The sequence below is a fragment of the Oryza sativa genome, chromosome 9, assembly GCF_034140825.1.
Source record: "Oryza sativa Japonica Group chromosome 9, ASM3414082v1".
Taxonomy (NCBI): domain Eukaryota; kingdom Viridiplantae; phylum Streptophyta; class Magnoliopsida; order Poales; family Poaceae; genus Oryza; species Oryza sativa.
Window position 1 is genome coordinate 4,166,149 of NC_089043.1, and position 11,060 is coordinate 4,177,208.

The following is an 11,060-nucleotide window of genomic DNA, read 5'->3' on the forward strand; positions in this document are numbered from 1 at the left end:
TAAGTAATTAAGTCAAATTAAACTCCAACGCCGAACTCATCTACCATTTTTTTTTTTTTTTTTGCAAAATTATGGTTGACATGATTCAGCATGATGAAACGGACCGTTTTGATTGCTGAATTGGCACAAGTCGTTGACAAACATAGAATGCTATCTGCATCAACGGTTGGCTATAAAATGATAAAAACCATTCTTCGAAAAAGAGAGAAAAGTTGCTGTAACCCTATCGATCATGATATTAGTTTAAGTCAATAATCCAATCATGCTAAGCTGTCAGCGTAGATTAATAGAAGCTACCAAAATTCATCAAGCATGACGAAGTGCAGCAAAACACCTCTTAGGAATAGCTAAACAAAAGTGTTACCCATGCATTGCATGTCTAGGTGTCACTAGCTAGTCTACCGTATTTGAATCTAATAAAACTAAGCCATTAAGATCCACATCCCTTATAATGTGCAAAACGATACAGCTTTGTTTCAGACATGAAATCTGCTTTGCCAGTGACCTGTGAAAAAATATGATAACAAAATAAATAATGTTAAGATTGATAAGCATCACACTTGATGAAACTCATAATTGATACATCTCACATGTCATTTGATGATAAAATTGAGTCATTTTTTCCTCAAGGAAACACAAGTAATAAGTGCATTGAATTAATTTTAGTGAGTTGGAAAAAATTAATATACAGGCAGGGAAAGTTACTTTCTTGGGATAATGCTCCAGTTCAATAATCTGCAAGTCAATTCAGCATACCTTGCGCATTGAAGCATGTGCCATATAAAACACGTTATGTGTTCAAATAAAATCGTTAGGATACAGTTGTTATAGACTTGAAGTGTCTAATCATGTATTGACAAGTCCATATGGTTTTCCAAGTTCAATTTCCTTCAAAAAAAGAAAAGGTAGATGCTGCATGCTTTTATTTTTTTAGTTCTTGTTCAATATAGAAGAGTGAATCTTGAAAAACTTTATAAGCTAGAAATTAGCATCAGGAGAACTTAATAAATGCAAGAATAAATTTCATCTCTACAAAATTAGTGAATTTTAACTCTTGAATGATGTTGAGCATGTACTTATATGCGCAAGAAGCATCACTGTAGGGCTGCAGTGCAAAATTACTTAAAGGGTCTAGTCTCTCACCCAGCTATCCTAAAGATCTCCATATTCTAAAGGCAAGTTCCTAAAGATGATCAACAGGGAAACACTAATCAACTATCTGATTACAAGTAATAACTATATAATTACTCTTTAAGGCACAATTTTAAGATCACTTATATGCGCAAATTATGGTAAAAGCCAATGACTGGCAATTAATACCTGGATGAGATGGTAGGCCAGATTTTACTGGGTCACCATTGTTACACCATTGAATCTACGAAGCAAATGTTTACATTTCTTAACTATCTGCAATATATAATAGAAACATAATCAAGAAAAGGAGTTTTAAGGTCTTACTTGTGCACATGGCCATGCAATGATACTTTTAAGTGCCTCAGCCATCTTCATCCCAGGTGGGCGTAGCAACGGAGCCTCTGGTTTCAAAACATCATTCACAAACACCTGATACCATTCTGATCCAAGTGGCACGCCCCCAACAAATTTGGATCCAGAACTTGTTTGAAGAGTAGCCTTGGCTACTGGAATATGTGGCCGAGTAGTTGAAAGCAACAAAACCTCTTTCCCACCCTAAAATGAAGGTAAAATGGATGCTTATTCAACTACCATGCTACAAGGATGGACATGCGTAAAAATATTTTATGGCAAAATAACATAAATGACCTCGTTATTCGTATCTTCTTGTTGTCCATGCATAGTTACCCTCCTTAACTCCCCCTGTGCATGAAATAAGGATAATGTGACAAGTTCAAATTTATATGCATATACAAGCATAAACATAACAAAAGAAAAGGAAGGCGAACATTGCGCTTAATCTGACTTCCAGCATCATTCCTTTTCCTACCATAAGGAATTTTCCTTTGTCCATACATCATCTTTTGTACTTCCTGTTTCAAATATTAAGCACAATATGAAAATTTCTGTGGATTAAATGTGGGGGACATATGTACTAGAAATGATTACTTTTGTAGATTTTGAAATAGCAGCTAGGCTCTGAAGTAATAAATCACCATTTAAAAGTCAAATTAAATTCAAAGCAAGTTAAGAGAAATGAAAAAGGCAATGTTCTACACAGGGAACACAAAATTTTGAGGCTACACTTAAAAGGTAAAGCATGATGCAGTGCTCCAAAGTTTACCTCTTAATACTTTCCCCAGAAAAATGATGATTCCTAGTTCTCACTACATATGTCCCCTTAATTGTTACTATATCACATAATAGAGTATCAAAAAGGAAAGACAACCAGCTTCTGAGGATGTCGATGCTTAGAAGTAACCTCCTTGGTCTTCCCGCAAGACAATTTCTGTTGTACCACCATCTCCTTTTGCAAAGTCTACAAAGAAAAGGGTATGTGACATGTCAAGGAAAATATGAAACAGAACAATTCAGGAAAGGAAAAAGAAAAGGAGAAAGGCCATCACATTGCATAAAATATTATTGTCAGCTACAATTGAACGAAGACCACTCTCAGAAGATTCACATATTATACCCTTCAAAAATATGTAAACAAGTTATGAATATTACCATTTTTTTAGATAATAAATATTAGAAGATACTAAACAATAAGAGGGTAGAGATGTAAACCTTCGCTGATGACTTGTCGTGTTGTTGCTTGCTATCAGCCATTTGCTGAGACTGAAAAGCTAAAAAATTTTGTTTCAGTTCTAATATTTCTTGTTCCATTCTTGCCAATTTCACTTGGGTGCCTTTCATTTCATCCAAATGCTCTAGCTGAAAGTTCTTCTCAATTTCTGCACCAAACTCTGGTTGAAGCTTGGTAGATGGAAAGCACGGTATTTTAGAACTTTCTGTGCTTTGAATCGTTGCCTAAATCAGTTTGAAGGCATGTTTAAATCATGTCAAGCATTGATGGTTGTTACATCGACCAAAATCATGAGATTAAATTAAATAAAAATCTTGCTATTGTGAAATCAAGTAAAAAATGCAATAAGCTTGATGCGTAGCAAGTAATTTCTTTGCAGACAATGTGATGATATTTTGTTAATTACTAGCCATAGGCTGAATAGCATGGGTCTCAGAACTATATATTACTCTGATCAGAATCAATATTTATAGAAGAAAAAGGCACTTTTTAATAAATATTGACTAGGTTGTAAAAAATGTGTTCATATAGCAAGTGAGCCCTGTGGATTTCATCCAATACAAGCATAATCTAGTCCAGGAGCATAGGAAGAAGTAAACCTAGAAATACTGCCTGTTGCATGGAGCTACACGCTGCAACATGCATAAACAAGAGGTGGGCATTGACTAGACCAGACTGGATATACATATGTGAATTATATATTCATAACAGATGGATAACATGATAAGCATGTGGGTTGGTGAGGCATGGTGGCTGGCTTTACAATAGTTGGAAATAATTATAGTAGAGAATAAAATAAAAGGTCTGCATGCACTTGCCATTTCTGACAGACTACAGGAGCTAGTTTGCTTCTTCTGAAAAATGAAGCCACCAAACAGATTCTCCCCCTTGTAGGTACCATTTGGAACAGATAAATTCTTCCAGCTCCTTTGGGGATCATTTCATATAAAATTTTAGTTTTCAGAAAGTTTCTGGCCAGAATGTTAAAGGCAATGCTGTTTTTCAAATGACTTCATCTGTTTACTTCAATTGCAAATACCAAACAAGCACCAGAAATCCTCCAGGAAACTATGCTCTGAGAAAGCAAAACATGGATAAAACAGCCCAAATTTTTCCAACTCAACTAACAGAACCATTAAAAAGAGCTAGAAAACAGTAAAACTCGGAACTAGAGCTTGCGCAGTCCATCACCCCAAGTAACTGTACAAACAAAAATTAGACAATACCAGTTTGAGAAGTAAGCAGTAAGCAGTTGTCCACAGATCCAATTCATTATTTTTAAAAAGAAAAAAAAACACACACACACAAAATTGATGTAGCAGTTCAAGTCCACCGCCAAATCTCCTAAAGAAAATGGGAATCAGAATGAAAACAAAGCACTAGTTTGATGCCGGTGGCCAATATAAAGTACTTAATCATTGTGATTCTTCTTGTACTCCTTCCTCTATTTCTTTATATGATTTAGTTTCTGCTTAATCATGGTGACTATAAAGGAAACCATAGCCATATGCATCACAGCAAAAACTCATGAAAACTTGGCCAGTGTCCCTTAAGACAAGATGAAACCATAAATTATTCAAGTACATACTTCTTACGGCACTAAAGGCTATGTACCTAACTAGAACAGAGTAAAAAAAAAAAATAGAACAACCACAACCCAGCCAACTGCAAGCAGACAAAAAAAAAAAAAAAGGAAGCACCTACTGCATGAGGCCATCAGGTGGAAACAACAGAAACTATTAAGAAGCAGAGTTATTAGGTTCTCTTAAGAGTTTGAAGGGCGAAGATGGTATACCGATTCCATGACAGCCTCAGACAGCTCCTTCTTGAGGTTGCTGACCTTCAAGTCCAGCGCCTGGGCCTTGGTTTCGTCAATGGCAGTGAGCGCTTTCTCCAGGTCCGTACCCACAAGAAGCAACAGCGCTTGGGTGAGGTTGGGGTAGGAGTCGCGCATTTTGTCGAACGCCTTGCCTGCGGTGGGCATGGCATCATGCTGGTTGGGTTGCCCGCCCGCGATGTTTGAATTGGCGTTGGCGCTTAGGTTTGGCGGTTGAGTTTGAGACACCCAGACATTCCTGGAGAGGTCGTAGAGGCGGCGGTCGTGCGCTTGGGTGGGCGGGCCATTCTTGGCGTCTCTGCCATGGCGGCGCATGAAGGTGCGCAACTTGTCGGCGAGCTTCTTATAGGTGAGGCGCTTCCTGTCGAGGCGTCCGTTGAGGACGGGGAAGAGCTCCGCGGCGGTAGGTACCTTGCCGTGCTCCTGGCGATGCGCCGCCATGGCCTCAAGGATGAGGACCTCGTCGTTGGGGCTCCACGTGCGCTGGAAGGGGAGCGGTCTTTTCTGCTGCTTGGCCGATGGCGGCTCGTGGGGCGTCGCCGTCTTCTTCTTCTTGGCTCTCTCCGGCGAGTTGACCGGCTCCGATGCCTTCTTCCTCTTGCGATCCGGCGGCGGCAGCGGCAGCGGCAGGGCCTCCTCCTCCTCCTGCGAAGGCTTGAGCGGCTTCTTCTTCTTCTTCTTCTTCTTCTTGTCCTCCCCGTGGGCGGGGACGACGGGGAGAGTGGGCGCCATTGCCTCTCCCTCCACTCGGCTTGCTACTCCCTTTTGTGTTGGGATGGACTACTCACTACTCCTACTATAGTAGTGGAAGGGTCGCAGGTCGCGGCCTCCCGCCTCCCCCTCCCCCTCTTGCGCGCCAATTTTACCCGCCTCCCGCGCTCCCGCCAAACCTTTTTTCCATCATTAAAATATTGTCATTAATATTTAACAGAGTTCAGCTGTATATTTATTTCCATCCCAATTTCCTAATTTTGTGGATCTATGGATGAAACCGCTCTTAAGGCTATCTTTGACGGGAATGAAAGAAGAAATTGATAATACATGCAAAACGATGTAAATCAGTAGCGCATTGTAAATTGAGTATTAATTATTTTAAACATGAAAATCAACTTTCCTATAGGTTTTTTTTTTACAAAAAGTATACATTATTTTTTCTTCTACTATAAAAGGAATAGCACTGGTCGGTCTAACATGCATGTGCGCCAACAGCCCAACACAAACTCCATCTAACTGCGCAAGGGGAAAAAAAAACCTGAATTGGAAGCCCACATGCACAAAAGTTGCTTCAATCCCAATTGCTTCAAAAAACCTAGTTTAGCGGTACTATTGGAGGTAAAAAAATAGGGACAGTCTATGTGTCACTAGGGTGATAAATTTTGTAAACGCACTAGAATCCCTGACCATCCGATGCGTGTGATCCCGCCCACGCGATCCCACCGCGAGTGGGTGTGCGGGTGCATGTTTTGTTTTTTCCCAGCGATCTGATTTTTTGGGTCGGATCTGTCTCTCAAACCCGTTTTGTTTTGGGCCAGCTTTTACCTCATTATTGAGACCTGGGCTAGCATTTGGCCCCGTATAGGGCACAAGGAAAAAAAAAGGAAAAAAAAAGCCCACAGCCTTTTAGTATTGGAGCCGTCACAGCTGAAACATGGCCCAGAACTTAGCGCAGAAAGTCAAAACACTTGGTTTGAAAATACTTGCCTCTTCCAAAATCTGGATTGATTTGAGTCCAAAAAGTCTCTCGTCCCATGGTTCTTATTAGTACTTCAAATATGTGATTAGTTCCCCCCGCCCCCCCCCCCCCCCCGCCCCCTTCTCTCTTATTTGATCCCAAACTGAATTGACCCACTGGGTTGTGTCTCATCGATGGAAATATCAATCTAATTTGACAATGTAGATGAATAGTAGTGGAGCATGGGGTTCTGCATATTGACAAATAAATAGCTTCCTGTTAGCCTTGGAGCATGCAGATTTTGCTCTTACTCTAACAAATTAAAACTAGTGTTGGCAACTTGTTGTGACAAGTCGACAAGCACGATCGCAACACCTAAACGCTTTGCGGTGATATAGAGTCGCCAACCAACTCGATCTAGCCAAAGGGCCAAATCAAGATGGGTTTTGCAAAAAGAAAAGCTAAACCGGCTAGCGGAGCCAATTTAGAGATCAAATCAGCCTCTAGGCCGATTTAGATCGATACGAGGATAACTACCCATCTCGTGGGCAAAACGGAAGGTTTTCAGGACAAACCTACCAAGAGGTGTCGCACTCTCGCAGCGGCGGCGGACGGTTTACAGCGCAAACCGACAAAGATGGACTAAAACTAGGGTAAAATAGAAAACATTGTAAAAGAACAATTCAAGTAGATTGTATTCGGGGGTTTTACAATGAACCGGCCTTGTCCCTTATATAGGGGTTGGTCTTGCCCTCTACAGGCCTCTCCACGTCCAACTCGGGATAGAAACCAAAGGAAACACGAAACCTGCCTTCCCGAGTAAGGAAACCCGGCACTTTCCAAACTTTGGTAATTTTTCCCTATTTCGTCCATAGGTGCCAAATTTAGGTGTAAACACATGCCCCCCTGCCTTTTTGGTGAACATACGTGAACCTAAAAGCATAGAACATATTATCTCAGGGCGATAATCCAATTACCGACCATAGGACTTCCTAAGCATCTTACCAAATGCTCGGGAAGTATTTCTTCAAGCTATCTCCCATTAATTGCTCTCTGAAAACACCGTCTTGAAGTGTCTTCATGTCCTTCAAAGTCTTCAAACGCTTGTCGATGACGTCTTCAAAATTGCTTCCCATCAAGGTCTTGTAATCTTCAACCGACAAGTCGTCTTGCTTGAAATACCGAAGAGAGCCAAGATTTACCTCAACTGGCAAAACGGCAATTTCAACAATGTTTTATTACTCGACTCGGCTTATCCATTAGCCTGAGCGTAGTAAAGAGAAGAACTCAACAACTTAATATCATAAGATTCGGTAAAACTCCTCACTTCCTTGGACATAAAAGAAGCTCCTTTAATGTTTGAGGAATATCGAATCTATGAACGATATGCTTCAAAATAAAGCCAATTACCTCCGCATAAGTAATATTCTCGAGCGGCACGGCTTCGGCTCACTTAGTGAAGTAACCCATTGCAACTAGCACGAACCAATGCCCTTTTGATGACGAAGGATAAATTTGACCAATGAAATCCAAAGCCCAACCTTGGAACGGACATGGTTTGATGATAGTATTCAATATAGCGATAGGCGCTAATTTGAACATTGCCGATCCGTTAACAAGCTTCACTCTCTCTATAGCATTTGAAACAATCATCAATTATTTTCGGCCAATGAAACTCCACTCTCCTAAGCAACCAATTTATCTTACGGCCGATTGATAAATTCCACGAATCCCTTCATGTACTACTCTCCTAGTAACTTTAGATTGATCATTATCTAAGTAATACTCCATCTATTTTTCGGCGATATAATATTTGAACACTTGCCACCAAATCTTTCGATCAACCTTAAGTATAGGATCTTTCAAATATCTAATCAAAGGAATTCTCCAAGCTATTTCTAACTCATGGGCACAAATGTCCGAATTCACAATTAATTCGGCCTTTTAATCAATTGTAACGTGCCCCCCAGCTCTCTGCCCGAGATCGGTCAGACCGGCCGTGCAATGCCGGTCAGACCGCCCTGTCTACCCGGTCAGACCGGCCATGCAGAGCCGGTCAGACCGCCGGTATCACCAGTCAGACCGGCCGTGCAATGCCGGTCAAACCGCCCCTGGTCTATGACTTTGTCAATTTCGTCCAAACCTTTGAAATCAAGCATCGGCCTTTAGCATATAATTTTTCTTCACATAATAGCCAGATGCTTGGTGTATCAAATTATTGGACCAAACTTTCTTCTTCCTAGACATATGAAAAATTATGACATCCAACTAATAGGTCTAGAATTCAAGTGGCTTTTGAGACAATAATCATCATGGCATCAAAACACTTAGCCAATTGAAGTATGATCAATAATGAATCACCAAAGTCATATGTGTCACATGTATAGATTCCAATAAACTAAAAATGTAAATAATCGGCTTGAGAATGTATGCAAAATATTAACAATGCCAATGTTCCTAAATACAATAACTCTAGAACAAATCATCACATTGACTATTGACATTAGCCGAATTACTAATAGGCAAAACTTTCATGGTGCAATAAATATGAAATATATATATTATATGGTGATCCATAAAAACACATATGATTTGGCTTTAAATAAATATCAAAGACTCATGAGGCAAATCATACTTCAAACAAATTATATGCCAACATACCAATTCCACTACCTAGAACTGGCATTTGCAACATGTATGCATAGTATCAATTTGATAAGCAAAAACACACATGTGCTAGATATCAAGCAATGTTCTAACATGGCATAGGCATATAATATAACGTTGAACACAATAAACCCATACCTTGCCTTAGCATCCAACAAACGGCGGCTCAAAGATGTGATGTTGTATCCATCGCCGTTCATCTTCTCTTGGTTCCCTTATGAGCATATTAATGTCTTGCCCCCCGAGCAAAATCGGCTTTCTAGATTGCACGATTTCGAAGGCAAGACGGATACCGCACTAACACCCATAGCATCATGTGAAGGAGACTTATCTCTAACGACCGATGATTCTTCTCTCATCAAATTGGATTTATCACTACTTTGGGAAATCACCGATCTCTTAACTTTTACTTCTTTAGGTCTCCACACTCGCTTAGGTGTTGTTCGAGGCTCTAAATTATTACATGTTTTGTTCTCTATATCTTCGGCCTCCTTTTCTTTTTTACCTATGGCCCGAAGACGTTGTAGTCTCCTCTTCTGAGAGCGAGATAAGCCAGAAGGTATCCACTTCGGCTGTGGTTGTTTTCCAGGAGCTAAGCAATGATTCTTCATATTTTTGGCTGAAGTGGAAACTCCTGCGTTGCTCTCATCTTTCTCACTCTTCTCCAATGCCCCCCCGGTCAAATCGGCCTCTGGGCCCGGTCAGACCGGCTACAAGCTGTCGGTCAGACCAGCCAGTAAGGTCGGTCAGACCGGCCGTAGACTGGCGGTTAGACCGGCCAGCTGTCTCGGTTAGACCCCCAATGTTGGCAGTCACGGCGTCGGCTTCGATCTCCTTTGCCTGCGTGGTTTCCACCGCATCTCTAGTAGGTACATGAACATCTTGAGATTCCTCTTTGGCAGCAACGACCTCCGGAGCTTTGGTTTCTTTCCTCACCCACACCTTCTTAAACTTTTTCACCTTTGATCCACCGGACCGATTCTTTTGTGGGAAACGGTCTTGTCTTGAATTAGATGAATGATTTGGCACTGTCCTAGGTGATTCCTCCCATCCTTGATGAAACAGCGTAGAGAATTGAGGCATCCATGGCATGTAATACATAAAAGGATAACCATATAGTGACATTGGATATGGATACCATGGCATCACAACTGGAGGTTTGTATGGAGTTGGTATGGTTGATGGCTCCGATTGCTTTGATGTTTGACCAAATCTCTTCCTACGAGATGATCTTGGTCTTTTTGAATCACTAGTTTGATTATCAACTCGTTGACCGGCTAATCCTTTCTTGTACTTAGCCATAAGCATCTCAAAAGTGAGCTTCGGCTTTTTGGTCTTTTGGGAACTAGATGACTCATCCTTTGCAACTTTACGATCTTCGGCCTTCGCATTTTTTATCCTATTCTTGGGCCGAGGATCCCCAATAATAACACTTTTCCCTTTCTTTTTGTCAACATCAATAGAACTAATAGGGAGAGGATCACTAACAATTCCGGTCTTAGGCATAGATGTAACCGAAATAGTTTCACAAGTTACCGATGAAGTATCAATCGGTCTTTGCTCCATTAAGCTTGCATCTTTGAAATAACCATGAAACTCATGCTCCATTTGTGACCATGTAGAAATTGAATTAGGAGCAAGTAAACTATACCATGTAGATGCAAAGTTTGATAAAGAAAGAGGAAACAACTTTAACTTAAGCAAATCATCATTACCGGCCTTACCACATTGATCAATAAATTGACCGATATGCTCCATTGTTGTTCTAGCATCCTAACCTGTGAATTTTGTGAAGTTGGGCACCTCAAATCCTTGCGGGTATGGGACCGAATCTACATATTCAGGATACGGCCTTTGATATGTATGCATAACTACTTTGGATTCTATTGCACCACTATCCCGCAAGACATTGTCATCATCTTTTCCAACATCCACATGACCGATTTGTGATTCGGTCTTAGGTGACAATGCTATTTCACTTTCGCTTGTGATACAATCCGAACCGTCACTTAGTTCGGCTATATTTTCAATGATGTTATTCTCTAAGCTAGCAACACAATCTAAACCATTATTTGGTTCGGCTATTCCATCGTTGTCTAAACTAGTAACACAATCCGAATCATCGCTTGATTCGGCTATAATGGTTATTGCATTATTATCCA

General features: G+C 40.6%; 1 protein-coding gene across 2 annotated transcripts; it reads right to left on the reverse strand.

Annotated features, from left to right (window-relative positions):
- Window positions 1-212: 212 nt before the first annotated feature.
- LOC4346364 (uncharacterized) lies at window positions 213-5,391 on the reverse strand. 2 transcript variants are annotated; one of them, XM_015755447.3, is made up of 9 exons: window positions 4,518-5,391; window positions 2,704-2,946; window positions 2,541-2,609; window positions 2,363-2,452; window positions 1,923-2,006; window positions 1,783-1,836; window positions 1,459-1,689; window positions 1,321-1,375; window positions 213-505 (listed from the first exon to the last, which is right to left on the reverse strand). In XM_015755447.3, the coding sequence occupies exons 1-9, from the start codon at window positions 5,289-5,291 to the stop codon at window positions 477-479; spliced, it is 1,629 nt and encodes a 542-aa protein (XP_015610933.1). In that variant the 5' UTR covers window positions 5,292-5,391; the 3' UTR covers window positions 213-476. The 2 variants fall into 2 exon arrangements, 1 of the variants encoding a protein (XP_015610933.1); XR_010734990.1 differs by having other exon boundaries at window positions 261-505; window positions 2,258-2,452.
- Window positions 5,392-11,060: the final 5,669 nt, after the last annotated feature.

Bases quoted from the DNA above. Each gene is read 5' to 3' on its own strand.
- LOC4346364 (XM_015755447.3), bottom strand. From the start codon at position 5,291: ATGGCGCCCACTCTCCCCGTCGTCCCCGCCCACGGGGAGGACAAGAAG. The intron at 2,007-2,362 runs GTTGTCTTTCCT...TATTTGAAACAG, and splicing joins ATCGACATCCTCAGAAGCTG to GAAGTACAAAAGATGATGTA. The intron at 1,690-1,782 runs GTCATTTATGTT...CCTTCATTTTAG, and splicing joins AAGAAGATACGAATAACGAG to GGTGGGAAAGAGGTTTTGTT.